At 31.4% G+C, this 20188-nt stretch overlaps 1 protein-coding gene across 50 annotated transcripts in view; it reads left to right on the forward strand.

The window, feature by feature from the left end:
* Positions 1-20188, forward strand: part of LOC121130332 (uncharacterized) — a 44766-nt gene that overhangs the window by 8523 nt on the left and 16055 nt on the right. For 26 of the 50 annotated variants that reach the window (XR_011784054.1, XR_011784067.1, XR_011784056.1 and 23 more), the window contains exon 2: positions 10740-11713. The exons of 19 other annotated variants lie outside the window; for them this stretch is intronic. Coding sequence is in view for 3 of the 31 variants with exons in the window: in XM_071893872.1 (XP_071749973.1) it covers positions 10761-11713 (953 nt within the window). In the remaining 28 variants the exon portion in view is untranslated. Of the gene's footprint in view, positions 1-6384; positions 6519-10739; positions 11714-20188 lie in introns of all 50 variants that reach the window. 5 more of the 50 variants (XR_011784083.1, XR_011784096.1, XR_011784094.1 and 2 more) reach the window with 2 other exon arrangements.

A 20188-nucleotide genomic window follows, 5' to 3' on the forward strand; every position in this document is an offset into this window, starting at 1 on the left:
CAATTTTCCTCGAAGTTATCATAAATATAACCTAAATACTACAATCAATCAAAGAAATCAAATATTAAGATTTATTTTAAATATTATGCTCGTATCTACTTATATTCGTAATTTTCATTAATTATCTTGCATATTTATTTAGATCCTTTTCATATTCCATAAATAATTATTAATTCTAGATACAGTGAAAAACTGTATTTGTCATTTAGTAAATACTAAACATAAATAAAGAAAAGGGTAAAGATCTAATAGAAGCAATATTCAAAGTTGTATTTCAGTCCACCTTTTCAATGTTCAGCCAAAGTTTGAGTCCTCATACTCCGGGTATACGGCAAGATAAGTAATGTTTGGATCCACCTGTAGTCTCGTCTATGGCAGGAAAAATATTAAAATTAAATTTGTAGTGATGAATGAGGTCGCCACAGTTTTTGTCGAGGTTATCATCAATAAAACCTACAAAGTACATTCAAAATAAGAAACTAAATATTAAGATATAAAATAAAAAAATCATATCTACCAAAATTTATATTTCCCAATATTTATTTTGCATCTTCCTTATAGATCATCTTCATACTCCATAAATAATTATTAACTATTCTAAATAGTAAACACTAAATATAAATATACAAAAGAGTAAATATCCAATACTTCGAGCTGTATTTGAGTACATCTTTTCAGTGTTTAGGTCAAGTCTGAGTCATCATGCTAGGGATCTTTCTGGTCCCAAGTCATCATGATGTGGCTTTTTTGGTATTATGAAGAATTTGTGCACAGATGTGATCCTCGGGTAGGACTTCCAGCGTCTTCATTCCAAAATTACTTTTGAAAGTGATCAATCCGAACTTGTTTTAAAAGGAACCAAGTATATTGCAGTGTTGCTGGAGGCAAAGTTAGAAAAAACTTCATTATTCCCAGACATCGGATCAGATTGCTTCCCAATACGAACAACCTCAAGGCAATTCTCCAGAAAGGATGAGGATTTTATTAAGTCAGAAGTAGGGAAACTATTGGCTGATGGAGTAATTGAGCCTAGCAAGTAGTCATGGAAAGAAGAAGTAGTTGTATCGAAAGATGAAACGAAGAGACATCAGGGAAGACTATGTGTTGACTATTCAGATACAATTAACATTTATACAGGATTGGATGCTTACCCACTACTAAAGATTGATGATGTGGTCAAAAAGTTAGCAAAAATATAGTGTATTCAACATTTTACTTGAAAAGTGTTTGCCATCAAGTTCCGTTGAAAGAATCTGAGCGTAAATATACTGCTTTTTAAGCCTGTAGTCGTGTATATTATTACTGTCGAATTTCTTTTGGCGTTACAAATGGCGGGGTAGTATTTTAGTGTGGCATAGATGCGATGGTTGCAGAAGAATTTTTTTTTGCATACATTTCCTTACCTTGACAATATGACAATAAGTGGGGGAAAATAATAAGATCATTTGAAGGTTAATTTATTTAAAGAAATAATTAAGAAAATAAATATACACTAAACGAAAGTAAATCAGTTGAAAGAGTCTCAGAAATAAGTGTCTTGGGATATGTTGTCGGGAATGGTATGATAAAGTCCGAACCTGAGAGGATGGGCCGTTGCTAATACTTTTACCTCCAAGGAATTTAAAATAACTTAAATGAGTTCGAGGTATGTTTGTATATTATTCTAAATGAATTTCCAATTTCTCAGACAGAATTCATCTAGGGGTGAGGACGGAATCATTCCCTTTAGATGCAGAATCCCTGACTCCATTTAATATACTGAAACAAGAATTATATGATTTCTCATTAAAGGCAATTGATGAAAAGCTACCATTTCCAGTAAACTGTGATGTTTCAATTTATTCCATTTCGGGGATATGAAGTCAAGGAGGAAGACTTGTTGCATTCATGTCCAAAGGTATTCAAGAAAGTGAAAAGAAGTATCATATAGTTGAAAAAGAGGCCTTGGCTATTATGAAACCAATATGAAGATGGAGCCATTTCCTATAAAGATGCCCTATTGAACTTATTACAGACGTGAGGTCTGTTTCATTCATGTTCGATGGGCGGAAGCGAACTAAAATTAAAAATAATAAAATAAATGAATGGTGAATTGAACTAGCTGAGTTTAGTTTTCAATTACACCTCGTCCAAGGTAGAAAAATCTATCAGCGGACACGTTTAGTTGATCCTGTTGTCTCTTTAAGGAAAATGAGAAGTTTGTTCTACAGGATCTTCATTTCAAGTCGTGCCATACTGGAGTGTCAAGGTTGCTATATTATGTGCGAGCGAGGAATTTACCGTTTTCAACGAGTGACGTTCGTAATGTTTGTTCATTTGGTAGAATGTGTGCCGAACTCAAGCCAAGATTTTATAGGCCTCCCTCGGGAACTTTGTATACAGATTGAGAAGTGGAGGAAAATGACTAAAAAAAAAGAAGAGTTATAGCAACCCTATGGACAAAATTTTTGAAATGAACCCTCAGGATCTTGAATCGATGCGTCTAAGGTTACCAAATAGACCCCTCTTTACTTCGGTTGGAAAAATACTAAAAGATAAAATCCTTCCTAAAGTTGATCTCCCATATCAAATAGAATTAACAGATCGAACAGGTAATAAATTCACAGCAAAAGTTGAATCAACATAGCTCATGAAGGCAAAAAATGAACCAATACCATTGGAGGTGAGAGTCCTGAAAATAAAAGAAATGATATCTCCTCATTTAGTCAAGCTTTGTGTCGGCCTCTTTGTAAAAGTTGAGTCCGACTCAGAAGGAGCTCAAAGACTGGAGGATGTATTTGAAGCATCAAGAGCTGACACGGTAAAGGATTGGCCAAAAAGAGATCAGGGAAAGAGTATTAACCTCTACATCTCATATCTCTGTAAGGGATGTTGTAGGTAACCCTAAAAAATTACCCTGGTTCCTCCCAATTAGTTCCAAGATTAGGATGATATATTTTAGTAGAAGAACAAAGCAATATAGCCTATGTTTTAACTTTGGATATTTTGCAAAAGAATGTAATAATAAGTCGAAAAGTCCATCAGAATATCGAAGATGGGTAGGAAGACGAATGAATAGAAAAAACGCTAGTGTAAAATCGATTCCTTACAGAAGAAAACACAGAAAAACTGTGTTCAACCACAGAAAATATTATAGAGAACTGTAAAAAAGATGAGAAGGTCCAACAAGACAATATACTAGAGGGAGGAGAAAATGCAATGCATGAATATAATTCAGAGATTAGTAATAGATCTCAGGCAAATGAGGGAGAGAAGAAGCGAAAACAACGAAATTCATCAAGCACGGGGAAGGTGGGTAGGTAAAAAAAATAATAATATTTCGTGCCTTTCAGACTAATACAAATAACCATCTTCCCCCAAAAAAAAAAAAGGAAGATTGCTTAAATATTTTAATTTACTAAACTACCCCGATGTAGTGTTTCTTATGAATACCAAAATAGGAGGTGATTCCGAATGGAATCTTGTGTATGAGAAATATAGAGTATAGTACTCCAGTACAGTTACAACTATAAAAAGACTTGAGAGATATGAACTTAATACCTGAAAAAGAAAATATAATTATTGCTGGAGATTTTAATGTACTGAAAAATATGGTAGGGATTTAGTATCCCTATTGGATAAAAAAAATATTGAGTATCTAAGCGAATGGCAAAATGTAAATAAAATGATAGATATAGCAGATATAACGAAACACTACAAGCCAACATTTGAAAGAGGAAACGTTAAAGACTCAAGGAAATAGAATTGATCAGATTTACATATCGTTGCCAATGTTGGGGTTAAAGGTAAAAATGGATAGAATATTGTCAAACGTACTGTCAGATTATTTCCTTCTGGAAGCCATGTTTGAGGAGGAAAAATATATATATAAGCATAATTGATAGAACTTAAATTAGAAATTTCGTTGAAAAAGATGACGTCCTTCGAAATCTGAAGAATGGTGTGTAAATGATTGAACAGGACTTGGAAGCTGGATGGAATATTAGGATGGCTATAAATAAGCTCTACAAAAGTGGAAAAAAAATTCGAAAAACTGTTGGATACCGAAAAGCTAACGAAAGAAGGAAGAAGAAACTCCAATTAGGAAATGATGCAGGTCTGCTGCAGGAATTAGATGAGATAATGGAATATAAAATGCAGGGAGGAAAAGTTCGTACAAGAATTATAAATCACAAAATCAATTTCAATCTTTTAAAACACATCGAGAAAGACAATGAAAAAAAAAAAAAAAAAAAAAAAATGAACAAGATAATAGTGAATGGACAGAAGATAACATCCGCACTGAAGATTGCTCAGCATGTGCAAGATTACTACCGATCAAAGAACCGCTCATAAATGAAAAAATACCAAAAAATATTAGCACACCTAAGGAAGAGAAAGAATTAAACAAAATATTAAGAAAAAGATAAAGTACCAGGACTTTCAGGACTTATTCCTGAGTTCAACAAAGAGGTACGAGAAATATCCAAATTCCTGGCTGAATTAGATAATTTTTTTTTTTTTCGGAACTGGACCTGAAAAAAGAGCAAAAAAGGAAATCCTAACTCTATTCCCTGAGAAAAAAAAGAAAGATTTATTTTTCTTGCCCACTAGGGCATTCAGTTTTATTCAACAATTTTCTAATACAGATTACATTGATATAATAATTTAGCAAATAAAATATATATTTTTAAAAAAATACGCCATCATTCTAGTCACCATTGGTAATCATATACTACAATGCAAATTTACCTTTCAATCATCAAAAACCGTCAATTATGACAATAAAATAATAATTAACAAATAATCCCGAAGTCCTAAAATACACGTTAATATAGGTAAAATGCCATCAAAGCTATGGTCTCTTGTAATGTGCAATTTGTATTCCCATACTGTGCCTTTGTAATTATTGTGTCGATTTTTCCGCCGTTTTTTTGTTGATAAAAATCATTTGTCGAAAGTTGGAGGGGCAAATACCTCTTTAATGATGATTAGTTCGCCACCGCAGATTTCTGTTAATCTGCTGCATTCCCAGCAAACTTGAAGTCTTTTCCTAAAAAGAACAAAATCCATAAAGTTTTAAATAAAGTCAAAAATGCCACATGAATCAAATGTTTGTTACATTTGTCAACTATGCTAAAACGGTTCTCGTGAATGATGACATTTATTAATGACGTAATTCATTTTGTATTGCTTAATGTATGAAAATCTCACTGAAATTAAAGACGCTGAAAAGGAAAGAGTTGAGTTTAGTATTGTATGATGATTAGACTACTAGATATGATTTCATTCTTCGGATAATTTTTTATCCTGTCATCCTCTCCTTAGATATCAGAATCCAAACATACTTTTATTTGAATGGGGCTATATCGGGGCTAATTTAAAATTGAGTGCCAGGGCGTCCACAAAATTATATTTTGAAAGAAGATTGGGTTTTGCAATTTTTTTGAAAAAATAAAATTCCAATTTTTCGGGAATTTTTTTTGCAAATTTTTAATTTTTTATGAAAAAAATGATCAATTAAATTTTTTGGAAAAAAGTTTGAGATATTAAATTTGATAATAATATTTGTCATTTTTCAAAGTTATTCTCATAAAATATGAGTTGGAAGAAAAATCAAAAGAGTTTTTGGTTATAAATACACAGTTAGGACTTTATAGATATAACGTCTTACCTGGTCAGTTGTTAAACCGCAGTAAAAAAAATATGCTCGCCTGTCTTTATATTATTTTCCGGCTGTTTCAAGAGGACCCGAAATTACTCAGTAGTTAAACAATTTCTCAGGAGCTGTTAGATACTTATTTTTAATGGGTTCGGCTGTAGAGTTCTTGGGATTTTGCTACGGTTTAAATAAGCAATGAGTAAGTGTAGGTTTTCTTAGACATCTTCTCATGTACCAGGCGGAGAAAATACTGACCTTAATTCTAAAAGGAAGTATTGGTCGCTGTAGTGGTAAAAAATGTCCTAAGACTGACCTATAGAAGGAAAAACCCATCAGATTGACAAAAGAGTTTGACCCTTTTAAATCTGCGGTTACTTCCAATGTAAAATCACCAGTAAAATTGTAGCTAATGCAATTTTAGCAATTTTTCCCATCCTAAAGAGACTTCAAGTTTTTTAATTACTTCCCAAGACCCATCACAAAATCCTTTGAACCTAGTCGAGAATCCTTCCATTTTTTCAAAGACTTTGAATAGGGTCGAGTATGGGCAGTCAGTGTATTTCAATTCTTTTGTAACTAGAAAGTGGTTTAATTGGACTCTCCTAAAGTGTTGTATGTCCCACAATTTCTTGATCCAATAGGAGTTGAGGTATTTCCAAAATTTAACAAATAATATCACGCTTAAGCCACCATATTTTATTGTATTGTACATTCTTTGAGTTGATATATTTTTCTTCTTTAAGACTTTAAGGAAGAATCTTCAATTACATTAATCTCAGAAGCTATATTTGGACAGAATGGAGATATTCGCAACAAGTAATTTTTAGCAGAATGTACGTTTCCATGCGCTTATTCTATCCCATGTACATAAATTCAGGTAAGTATAAGGGCTTAAAGCTATTTTTATCCTTCAGAGGATTTCTTTATAATTCATCAACATGCTATCGGGGCCAACCCATGATCGTAATAATTTGAGCTTTTTCCAAAAATAAATTGTAGACACTCTTTGGGTATTAGCGGGCCATAAGGATATAAAAGTTCAGGTTTCTCTTCATTCACAAAAAGACCAGATTTGTCGGGAAAACTTTTAAGTATGCGTATGAATGTTTTAAATGATTGTAGTGCTTTGATAGGACTTCCTGAAAACACCATAGTTAGGTCGTCTGCAGAGCACAGACATTTAAAAGTTCTTAAAAGTTTAAAGTTAAACATCACGAATAAGTTTGCCTAAGTGTATTATGAAAATTATTGCAGAAAGTGGATCCCCCTGGCGGACACCCCTTTTATTCTCAAAATAACTGCACAGAAAAGAAAGATTTACAAAAAAATAGAAAACTGGAGTCCAGTAACTTTATTAGAAATAGAATACAAAATTTACAGTGGATGTTAGACGTAACGTATGAAACCAATAATGAAAAGAGTACTCTCAGATACCCTGTTTGGCTTTAGATAGGGCATGCAAACGGAAGATGTAGTAATGTATCTCCAATCGATTGTTGAATGCTCCAAGCAGAGACCCCAAGGTTGTGCTTTTCTCGTTCTATTAAGTAAGATGAAAAATATAGGATTTCCCCAATTATATTGCAACACAATTAAAGATATAGTATCCAATGCAGCATCAATCATTAATATCGAGGGAGACCCAGTGGTAGAATTGTAAAGATAAATGCGTCAAGGGGATCCCATAAGTCCATGTTGAAATATGACATTAATATCAGGAATTAATCACATTCTTCGATGTATCCCTTTTGACAAATTGAAGGCCGAAGATTGGAAGAGAAAGAGCATAGAGTTTGTTCGCACTCCTAAATCATTCAGTCATCCGAGACTCTTCTTACCAAAGGCTAGAGGGTGACTTGATATGATGGACCTAGAGTTGCACTAGGAAATTTAAATTTTCTCTTGGTACAAAAGAGCACATCTTGCGGATTATCCGTGGGAAACTTTATTTATGGAAGTATGTTGAGGGGCCATCACCAATACGTTCAACATCATCCATCATCTCCATGGAAACAATTAAAGCCATCAAACGACATTTTTAAGGTGAATTGGAGGTCAGTGGGGCGAATGGCTCTTTGGTTGGAAACCTAGAGGTAGAGATAGGTAATCCTAATAAGATCAGAGAGGAGCTAGGTCTTAACGTCATAAATGATGTGATTACCAAGGATAAAATCAAACATCCCATCGTTATTATGCTACGCAATTCCCTCCAAAGGATCTTTAAACCAAACCAAAAATCTCTTCCTTTATGAATAGTTCTAAGTATTTATAATAAAAAAAATAAAGAGGGAGTGAGAAAAAGATGCCTTCCAAACGATCTCTGCAACACTCTAAAATGCAGGATAAAGTATGGAAGGATCCAGAAACAATATGTGAGGTCATTGTTCGATCAGTATTTCACGCCTAAGCAGTCCTACCTGAGATACTGTGCCGCCTTTGGATGGTATTATATATAGAGAGAGTCTATATAGACTGCAAGGAACTTCAATTCATACAAGTAAATCCGGTGTGTTTTTTAGCTGGTCTGTTAATTTGTAATTGGTACTATAAAGATCAAATTTTATTTTCCTAAGCAATTGAAATTAAAAATAATAAAAAATAAATTATTATTTAATTCATGAGTAGTGAACATCCTTTCCTAAATAGATTCAAGTATATTCAAAATCTGTTTGAACGTTCGTATGTGCTCATAAAAGACGGAGCAACCCCGTGAGGATGGTTGCGGAGATATAATTGTTGGACTCAGAGTAGAATTGGGGATCGACATCAGAGTTAAAGTAGCAAATGCCATTGTTTATATCCTCTTTCCTTCCTCTCTTGTCACAACTGATTGTAGCTGATTAATGAAACGTCATGAACATTATTCTTTCTTTCCTCCAAAACCTTCTTCGAATTGTTAGGGTTATTATGTTGATTTTCGGTTTCTTTTTTAACATGCCCATTCCACAATGGATTTTTACCTTTGGTTATGGTTGTTAATGTCTAATAAACCTTACTCAGTATTTAGGGAGAGGGTCGACCAAAAAGGAAAAAAATTATGGTTTTAACGACGTGGCTTTTCCGTTCAGCATCTAAATCTATTACAAAATATGATTGCAAGGCCCAATTTTGAAAATATTAAATTCGACATTGCTCTTAACGAACTTAGCTTTTTAAAATCTGTTTTGTGATTGTTTTATATTTTTAGATGATTATTCCACTAATTTGTCAAATCCTGTTTTTTTTTATCATGTTTTTTTTAGGCGAGGTTTTTTATTTTTTCTCGCCTCCCTTATTTCTATTCTTTGTGAATGTTTTATTTATAATATATAGTGTCGACTTTTTTTCTTTTACGTTTATAATATATTATACTTTGTAATAATAATGTAGTATTGCAAATAAAGTAAATAAATATGTATAAGCAAAGAAAGAAATCGTAAACAATATTAAGTTGATGCTGTTTATTTGCTGGTTCACCACCATAAAAAATAGGATCACTCCAAAAATACAAAATCGAACCAAACTCATTGGATATTCATAGTTTTTAAATTGGTCTTTTTTTTTAATTAAACATTGAATATTGTTCTATAATTCAAACTTTGATATTCCATATCACAAGGAATTATGAATAATTTATAAAAGTCCAAATAAGAGTCTCGGTTTTGTATCATTTTTCAGTCTAAAGATGTCTAGTTCAGAACAAGATATAAAATCAATAAAATATTATTATGAAACTCAACCATCCAGATAAAAACTAAGATTAGTTTTGGATTATGTGCTCAAAGATAAATCATATCCTTTGCTTAATTTCATTTGAAGAAATTTTCAGTCGATAATTGCTCCTCTTTTTTTTTTTTTTTCTTTTTTTTGTGTCAAGTACACCTATTTGACTACATGGGAGGGTCAAATAGGTGTACTTGACTTATTTCTACAATAGAATGCTATTGTTAATTATGTTTAAGCTAACAATTTTGTGTAGTAGTCCATTTAAAAAAGGAATTATTGACAAATTTATCATATGAAGAATTTGCATAGTATTATTTTATATAAAGGAAAAAACAATAGTTATATATAAAATGAATAAAGAATATTTTATGAGTGTTCATTTAACTTTTTCCCAAAATGATTATTTCTTGTAAAAAAAGGACCAATAAAATATCTTTGTACCGCTTACTTTTTGTCCTTTATGTTTAACATAGATTTAATTTTTTTTTAAATACAATTTTCAAAGTGAATAAGTGTATATTTTTAGTAAAAATGGACAGTATTACTTCTTCTTGTATTATTGTAAAATGTAATATATACTATTGATGATATGAGATGAGTATAGGAATTTTTAGTACCATCTCTGATTTTCTTGAGCAGTACTTCACAACAAAGAATACTATCTAGCTGTTCCAGAGTAATTTATGATACTTGGAGGTCATAAGGAATATATTCATTAAGTATATGCACTTTTTCATATTGAAAAACGCTTTTCAAAAAAAGTTTAGATCTTATGTTATACATAAAGGACAAAAAAGTTCGCTCTATGCGTGGTACAGTAATATTTTCTTTGTCATTATTTTACAAGAAGTTATCATTTTAAGAGAAATTTATGTATATCAACACTTTTGAAATAATATTTTTTCATCTAATATAATTATTTATAATAAGTTGGTATATTTAGAATTATGTTGCCTATTTTTTAGGTAAGAACATATTTTTGTATAAAACTGTGAAACTTATAACTTCAAAAACTGTGCACAAATTTAAAACATTGATCAATTTGGTAAATGTTTCATATTTCGTCTTATTTTATCAAAATAAACATTTTTTGGACGAAGTCTTTGGATTTTTTTTATATAACCAGTCTATTGTAAATGCATTAATTATTGAAAGAGTAATTGATCTAAATTCATTTTGTTCTGAAAATTAAAAATATGAAATTTATGATTAAGCCAATATTTTTTTAATAAGTGGTTCTTTAAAGGTAAGTAAGCGAAGCTCCCTCATAATCTTATATTTTTTCTTTCTTCTTCTTTTTATAGATTTGCTGTGTTTATATTTAGAAAATTATTATTTCTGATTTTGGCAGACCAATTATTATGTAATTAGAAGTATTAAAAATTTTTTCCAGGAATAAAAATGAAAATTTAGAATGGCTTTGATGATAAGAGATGGTCAAAGTCTTGCAGAAGCATCAGCTACTCTTTTTAAAGACATATTGTTAGGGAGTGAAAATAACGATACTTATAATAAGCACATAATACTACAAGATAGTCCAAATCGTATTAAGAGATCCTCTGATTACCCTTTATTGCCACCTGCATCTTCAATGTTTGAAGAAATTCCGGCTCATTTATTTAAACATCAAAAATCTGCTGATTTGAAGATTTATTGCCATTCTGATCAAAAACTTATACATCATAATAACTTTTTGCGAAGCAACTCTCCACTTTCTTCTTTGTGGACTAATTGGGATGATATTTCTAATAACAAAGGGGAAAAGGTCATATGTGGCGTTCCAGGACTTGCTACATCTATTTACATGAAAAGGAGTAAACTAAAATCGTTAGAATCAAATAAAGAAGAATGGCCAAATCTATGGAAAAAGGTGAAATTTAATCTACCAAAAGATGAAAAAGAACAAATTTACTCTTATTGTTGTTGTTGCTGTTGCTGTTACATGTATGATTGCTGTTGGAGATTTCAGAACCCTCTTTCATCCCTTCCAATTCCTTCACTTCCTCCAAATACAATTGTAGAAAATAATAATCACTATCAATCCCCTCAACCAAGAGATGGAGATTATTCATACGCATATGATTCATCTGTTTCTCCGGCATTTTTAATTAAATGGAGCGAACAAGAAAATTATTCACAATCGACACACTCCCATTGTTCTTCTTCTTGCATAAATAGAAAAGAAAATCTATATGAGGAAATTGTTGATGTACATGAACAAATAAGAAAATTCAATTATACAAAGAGACATCAGTTCATTGTTGAAAAGGGATATTCACATATTTTTGAAAGTAATTCTGATTCAGAAATTGGAAATTTAATTTTTCCTTCTGCTTCATTGGATACTAAGAAAGCTTTCTTAGAAAGGTAAATTTATTTGAAGACCCAAAACATAATAAATATTTTAGAAAAATAAATATCAATCACATTTAATAGAAAATAAACTAAATTTGATTTTTACTGTGATCTTAATTTCCATTTTACAATTTATGTGAATATAACGTAATACGTAAATTAACACAGTTGATTATATTAAAATATTTTTAAACCATATTTGATCATGAAAATGTATTTCTTAGAACTTATTTTGTTTAAAAAATATGTAAATTTGTATGATTAATACTAATTAGTAATAATAAGTTTTTTATGAAGATACAACTCAAAATAATTGGAATCATATAAAAAGTTATTCAATAATTATAATTCTTTAGAAAACAGGAATCGGCTATGCAATATTTAATAATATACAATAAGTTGTTTTATTTAACTTATAAATCCTTCTTTAAATAATTACACTTGTATTTGTGACATTCTTTTGAAAAATATTTCGCCTTTATTTGAAGGGTTCATTTCAAATTATGTAGTTACATCAGGTATATGTAGAATGTAAAAGGCTTTCAAAACTCGTTCGGATATGCTAGTGTTTTAGTTATATAATTCATGTATATTTTGGGTATTTTTCACGTCACATTATGATACATGAATTGAGATTTAGCCATTGATAAATGAATACATAGAGATGACAAAAAGATTTCAATGACCATAGTAAGGTAGAAACAGCCGCTTCAAGTTATACTTTTTTTTTAAATAGTTGTTTGTTATGGGATGTTATAGGATATGCTTTAACTTACGAGCTTTGTATAGAAACTAATTAGATTAGTAAAGATGGGTCCGAGTGATAACTGTATCCGGAACATCAATGTTAAAATGTTTCCAATTAATTTTGCTGCAAACATTTTTGCTCCCGATAATTTTTCCACTGCTAAGTTTGCTTCTAGTAGATTTTGCTGCATGACATATTCGTTGTTTTTTCATTGATTAATGAATTTTATAGTAGGCCCTGTTCTTCTTTAATTTTGAATTGTGTACATGCGGTAGGTCCATCATTTTTTTGGATTTCAAAATGTTATCTCAAAATGAAAGAGTTGCTTAAAATACATTTGATTCAAGTTACAACTACGACAAATATGCTCTAATTTACTTGTCAAAAATTAAATGTGAAGAAATTATGGGATATTTGCACCCTTCAGACAATCACAAATTAGATAAGAAAGGCAAATTTTCAAAGATCTGTCCACTGCAAAATTTATTAAACTCAAATATCATGGCTTTTGGTACTTTTATTTGGGGGAGTTGGCTTAATTTTTTGCAGATATTTAAAAAAAGTTTAACTACGAGACTAAATTTAAAGAAAAGAAAACAATAAAAAAGAAATTGAGTTTTTTTTTGTTTATTGGCTTTTCATTTTAGTCTCGTAGTTAAACTTTTTTTAAATATCTGCAAAAAATTAAGCCAACTCCCCCAAATAAAATCCTACGCGTGCCCCTGCATATCTTGAAATCATTTAAAATTTTATCTTGAGTGGTCAGGAAGACAATAATTTGATATAATGATGGCTATAATTCTGTTCAGTGTGTCATCGAAAAATAAAGAGAAAAGGAGAACAGAAAAAAAACAGTATTATACATACTTATTAATGCAAATTTATTCAAGTTTTCTATAAAAGCTACAAAAAAGTATCCAAGGCTGCTTCTGAACAAACCTATTCACAACTTCTTCCTTTTTTATCTTAATACTTTTATTAAAGTTCATCAGGGCAAATGCTGTGAGCCTAGAGTTCTTTATGGTCGATCTCAACACAGTCTTTACCCTCAGAAAAGTTTGATTGTGCAACACAAGTTGTATCTGGTAGGATGCAAACAATTCTCAGTAGAGTGCAAATTTTCGAAAAGGTGTCCTATCACACTTATACAGAGCAGATAAGAGATAAATTGGTTTATCAATTGAATTTTTCCACCTTATTTTCAACATTTGAAGCTCTACTGCCAAATTTTCGAATCTCAGCAAATCTTTTGGGTGAAATCTTGAAGATTACTGTAGTTCCTACAGGTGATAAGATCGGGCAACAATTCAAAAAGACTCAGTATCACAATATTTGATAGTTGATGAACCTAGTACTCATTTCTGAAATAACACTATCCAAAAAAGTCATAAAAAAATCTTTTGGACATGACGTAGGAGTGTTGGTCCTATATTTCAGTAACGAAGTCCTTCTTGATACACATACTTCTCCTCCAACTTTCTCACTGAACTGAAGAATGTCCGAATACCACTAGTGTAGGATCAGTCCATGACAAGAATACTTTAGCTTTGATGTCCTGAAGACATATATAACATCTGGATAAAGTGATTATAATTTTTTCATTAGAGCATAGTGAAATAAGCGATTATTGCCCCCCTATCATATTATTGTCAACGTTTATCTTAATATAAAAAGCTTGCATGACTTTAGGAGGGCCTTGGATAAGATCCATATAATTCTTTTTCCTTGAAACCAAAGAAAATTGCAGCATCAATCATATCAACAAAATACATTTTCTCTTGTCGAAAAGGCTCACCTTTTCATACGTCCGAATTACAACAAAAATATTCAATTTATACCCAATATTTAGGTTGAGTTAGCAGTAATCTTTATAAGTTAGCAGTAGTCTTTATAAGTTTGCAAGTATATATGTTTTATAAAGTACCATGAAATTCTTACTTTAAATACCCTAACGTGAGTGTCACTGTTAGGATAGAGTGACATTTAAATTCTAAAAAATAATTTATACTAATATATATTATTGTTCTTCCTCTCTTGTTTATTCTTTCTATCGTTTTGGATCCTCTTTTATGGGTTGGGTCGAATTTACCCTGTCAAGAACAACAAAAGCTATCCCAACTACGTGAACTTGCTTGCAAGGATAGCCCTACTGGATGTCGGTAGTTTTTTTCATCAACAAAGATAAACTCACTCAATCTTCAAAGGTTGGAGTAATATAGTATGTGCCTCGTATTACTCCTCATAGAGTTATCAATGGATATGATGTCCTTGTCGAGGGATGAAGTGTGTACCTGGTTGAGGCATCACATTCGTTAGTGTGGTTTGGAGCCACATGACTTCTGTTTTACCATAGTCTCTACTCCTCCGTTCACTGTGCCGTACTCTCAGGACGGACACCGGAGAAAGGCGAAATTCACTCTACGCGTTTCAGAAGGTGTACTTTTAAACAAAAGGAAATAAAGACCCCGCTTCCCCCATGAGAAAACGCATTTTCCAGCAGTACACCATCATCCATCTCTGCATTAAGCAGAGCCACCAGCCCTTTTAGAGGAAAAACCAGTAGCGTGGTTGAATAATATATAAATCACTATATTATGATTAAGAATGTAAAAATCACACTACTCAGACTGTAACATAGATGTTAGGTTATTTATAGTAAAAAATATGTATTACTTCATAAAACATACACAATGCACATGTATGACATAATAATAATAAAATAGAAGAAGGGTGAAGGAAGATCCACTATAATAAAAGAACTTTCTTATTCTACAACAACTTCTTCATTTTCTATTTAATGCTATGAATGTCGCGATCATACTATGAACATTCATTGATTCTGGAACAATATGTTTATACTTATACTTTATGCAATTCTTTACTATTAATTTAAAAGTTGCCATACAGTTGGCTATCTGCCATTTAATTTTGAGTAGTTCTTTTTTTTCCTCTTTTTGGAATGATTGAGAATCTGTTTTCCTGTTTCTTGAGTATGAGTTCCTTTTTGAGTTTGAACTAGCTCTCGTCATTTTGAGTTATATGGTAATTAAAAGAAATTAAACTTTAAGAGTTTGTTTTTTTTAGTCACATAGTAATGATGCAGAAGAATGCGATAACCATTTTTACGATAATATGAATATAGTTTCTCCATGAATTACTTATTGACACGTAGCGACGGATGATCAACTTAATGTGAGTTCCAAAGAGTAATGATTAATTGCCTATGTTTAGGGATTTTGTGTTTATAATTCTCAATGAAGCATTACATATTAGAGGAAAATAAAAATTGTCTTACTTAAGAAAATTGAATTATGATGTGTATACCAGATTAATCTCTAATTTTAAAGCAAACTTAAGCATTTTTGAATGCCTTATTATTTTACAAAAATATTTTAATGTATACACTCAATAATGAGCTCAATAAGCATTCACTACTTTACGATTTGCTTCCTGATACTAAGGCTTATATTTACAATTATATAGTCAAAATTATTATCTAGTATCTATTATGATTGTTTCAGAAATGGAAACCGTTCAATATCCCATAATAACTAACAATCAGGTGCATTTTTGAATATGAAAAAATAACATTGATACTTATTTAAAGATTGGTATCAATTGTCCTCATTGTCACTCTCAATCTTATAAAAACGGTTCCATCCATTTCTAATCAAATATTTGAAGAATATTTTCTTCCTTTGTGTCATAGAAAGAGGATCTAAACTGACACAGAGAAGAAACGAAAGACGTGGATTAAATAATTTATATCTCAGTATTTTATATCATAATATAGGTGTCACCATACTCTGACATTAATACTTACGTCAAAATAGTTATATTAAAAAATACATAGACAAAACATAAAAATATACACTTAATCATAGTAAATAATAATGATAAATAGTAAGAAGAAGGGTAAAGAAGATCCAGCTTATCAAAGAACTTAAATAAAATACACTACCCATTCACTCACCAAATTTGTACAAGTTCCGCATCATAAAGACAAACCTGCATATGCGCTCCATCAATAACCAGGCCCAGCCAAAACAGATTACTTAAAATATTATATTTATATACTGGCGCCATATAGCCCGTTTTGCATGCATACCTGTAAGAAACAACAAAGTGTTGATCGTCTCAACCAGGAGAGAAACCAGGATATTTTTGTTATGTATTTAATATTTCCTTACATGTTCTTAACTTCTTGTATATTCGTCTATGTATTAAAGTACTATGTTTTACGTATTATAAATAGTCTTGTATTGTGTAAATATATTAGAGTATAGTTAGAATACACATGATCTTATAATAAGTGTAACATTATTCCTCCACGTGAATTCTTCTCCTCGTGTCTCTCGGTCATCCTGGATCTCTCCACCTTATAAATAAGTTTGTGTCTCTCCCTCGTCAAGACGCAACAATTTTCCAGTGGTACACAATTATCCATCCGACAGTGTTGAGCTATCAGGCTACCCAGGGAAAATAAAATATAATCCTCCTCCTTTACAAATTCACCAGACGAGGAAGTGAAGGAAAGAGTAGAGCTAGGGTAAAAAATTTAATATCGGTCAAAACTGCACCGAAATATGAATAGATTACAAACCTCACCCCTCGACAAGGATATCAGGTCCATTGTATCCTTCATGAAACCCAACATTTAACACAGACAATACTGCTCCATCTTTCAAAGATGGAGTAATATGATCCCTGTCAACAAAAAAAGACTAGCCACATCCAGCATGATCTTTATAGCGTAGCCAACGATCTCACAACAATGAGGTCATGTGGATTGGATCATATCCTCGTCGTCATTGTTGTGTCTGATGAGGTAAACAAGGTTTTTATTTGTATAAGAGCTCAGAGAGCTCCAATTAACATCATACTTAGATTTATATAAAAAGTATGAGGATAAATTCTTGATAGTTGTTGTGTGTTTTCGTAGCCTTTATTTAGGGGCTAGAATGTAATTATCTCTAAATAAAAATTGTCTTGACTTTACTCCAATCCTTATCCAAATGATGTGAGCTGTTACTGATAAAATACATGAAGAAAAATTCTTGCCAGTTGTTGTGTGTTACAAAATTACTACTTATGGCCCTAATCTTATGAAAGCTAAGAGTTATTTCGCCATCCAGAAATACTAAAGGATGTCAATCTTTATATTTCCTGTAAATATGTGCACTCTCCATGTGTGTATATTGTGTTTCCTGGATGGATGTAAAGAGGAAAGACGAAAAGATTCCTTTAATTACTGTGAATAATCATAATTAAATTTTAATATAACGGAATAATCAGTAATTTTATTGTTTCTCTTCTATGTTAATGATATGACGTAATTGTATTTAATTGCCTTAGAATGACATGGTTAGAACTTGTGAATAAGTCTCATTCGTTTTTTTTGTTTTTTTCCTTGACCTAGGATAAATCATTAAAAAACTGGAAATTATTTAATGGAAGAGGTTTTTTCAAAAGGTTGTCAAAAAATAAAAGGAACTATTGCAGTAAAGGTAGACTGAAAGATAATAATAATAAAAATGGAGAAATTATGCGTACGTAAGAAATTAAGTGAACTCACCTTTAGATAGAGGAGGAAAAGAGATTAAAACTTAAATGATAATTTTGATTAATTGACATGAAAGGTCTACAAATTCGAATTCTAGTCATTACAATAGTTACAAAAGAGTTAAAAAGTTACAATATTTTTTTTTTTTTGGGTGTAATAACCTGTTAGCTATTAGCGCTGTTATCTGTTATTCCTCCGTATTTTGAAAATTTTTAGTCTATGTGGAGACAAGGAGCACTATAATGATTTCTTATAGAGTAGTAGCTGTTAGGATTTCTGACAAAAAATATTGACACTATTCAATGCATTGTAATATTGTGATTACATGCTACATCACTTTTTAAAACTGTGGGTTCACCAATTAATTTTAATTATAATACAGTATCTTTTTGATAACTGACGAATATGACCTAGTAAAGTAAATCTCTAAATTTTACATACTGTTGATTACACACGGGAACAATTAGAGGGTCAAATTTATTACCAATGAAATTAAGAAATGGTACTTTGAACTCGTAATATTGAAAGCACCTTTGAATCTTCTGTACTTTGTAGTGTTTGATTTGGTTTAAACAATATTTATTGAAGAAAGTGGAGAGAGAATTATGATCGGTTATTACTTCGATGTACAATAGTCCACTGAGGTAAATATGACACTTTTTAATGGCCCACTCTATGGTCATTGCATATCTTGACTGTGTTTCAGTGATAAATCTCGAGCCACATTCAATTAGTTTTCATCTTTCTCCATGCCGTTGTAATAAATCGATTCCGAGACCTTTGATTCTTAATGCGTCTGTTTCTATACATGTTTTTTTAAACATATCAAACAGTGCTACGACGAGTGGCTGAACTTAAATATCTTTAATATTGTCCACCGCCTTGGAATGAACAAACTCCCATTTCGTTCTTTATCTTCAAGAGGTCTCTCAATCGTTCGGCCACTTTGCTCAATTTTGTGGTAAAGAAGTCAATTGATTAGACATACCCATAAATTACCTTAATCCTGTTCGATTTGTAGGAGTGGAAAATTGACAAATAGTATTCAATTTATTTTCGTTGACAGAAATTCCACTCTTATTAATTTTGTCACCGACAAAATCAATTTCTTCTTTTGAGAATTGAAATTTCTCTATACTTAATGTGATTTCAAATTCCTTGGATCTGTTTAGGATTATTCTTACGCTCGTAATATGATTCTCAAAATCTTTGTTGTCAACGATAATATCATCCACCACTTTAAGGACATTTTGGAGGCCTTCTAGTGCTATGTCACACCAACTATTGTACGCGTCTCCTGTAGAAATAAATAAGTCAGGGGAAATCTGGATGCAAAATTACCAATCCCATACAGGCAGGTTGAGATAAAAACATATCCTCCTATCCAATTTTCTTCAAGAAATGGACGACCTCTTTATATTGACAATTACCGAGTCTATATATTAGTTTAACACTATTAATAACCTCCAATCTTGAACTTTATCTTGGGCATAGCAGATGAATGTCATGGTCTCTTTGATGGAAAATATATATCTTTGTAAACTCTTAAGCCTGCAATAGAAGCCATTGCACCATTATCACATATAGAAATTTTATTTCAAATATATTCCCCGTTTACATTCGGTATATCTATTGTAATTATATTCAGTTCACATTGACGAACTGAATGGGCGATTAATATTGAACTTATGTCTTTGGACTGGCATATTTTCAAACAATAACCTTTCTTCCTACACTTTGGGCATTCCATTTCTTTACCAGGACCTGGTCTTCCATATTGATTTGCTTCGAATCCACATTGTCTACATATTAATTCTCTCTTTCTCATCCATGACTTTTCTTGATTATTACTCCTTCTTTCAAATCAACTTCTATCATTATTGGCTTTTGAATTTATATTTATACTCTTTCATACTAAATCATTTAAACTTTCTTTATTACTCTTAGTAGTTTCAATTGTTCTGCATAAGGTAATAGTCTCTTTAAAATTTCATTGTTTAGTGTTTTCTAAAATTTATCGGCGAACATCATCGTCCGTGACTCCTTATGTGACTACAATGGCCAACCAATCTTCTGATTGCATTTCATAAATATCTGCCTTTTCAATCAAGTCCTTACAATCCTAAAAGCGACGGAATGGCAGAAGCAGTCGTAAAAATATGAAGACCCTCCTTAC

Source organism: Lepeophtheirus salmonis, unplaced genomic scaffold (assembly GCF_016086655.4).
Source record: "Lepeophtheirus salmonis unplaced genomic scaffold, UVic_Lsal_1.4 unplaced_contig_121_pilon___fragment_1, whole genome shotgun sequence".
NCBI lineage: Eukaryota > Metazoa > Arthropoda > Copepoda > Siphonostomatoida > Caligidae > Lepeophtheirus > Lepeophtheirus salmonis.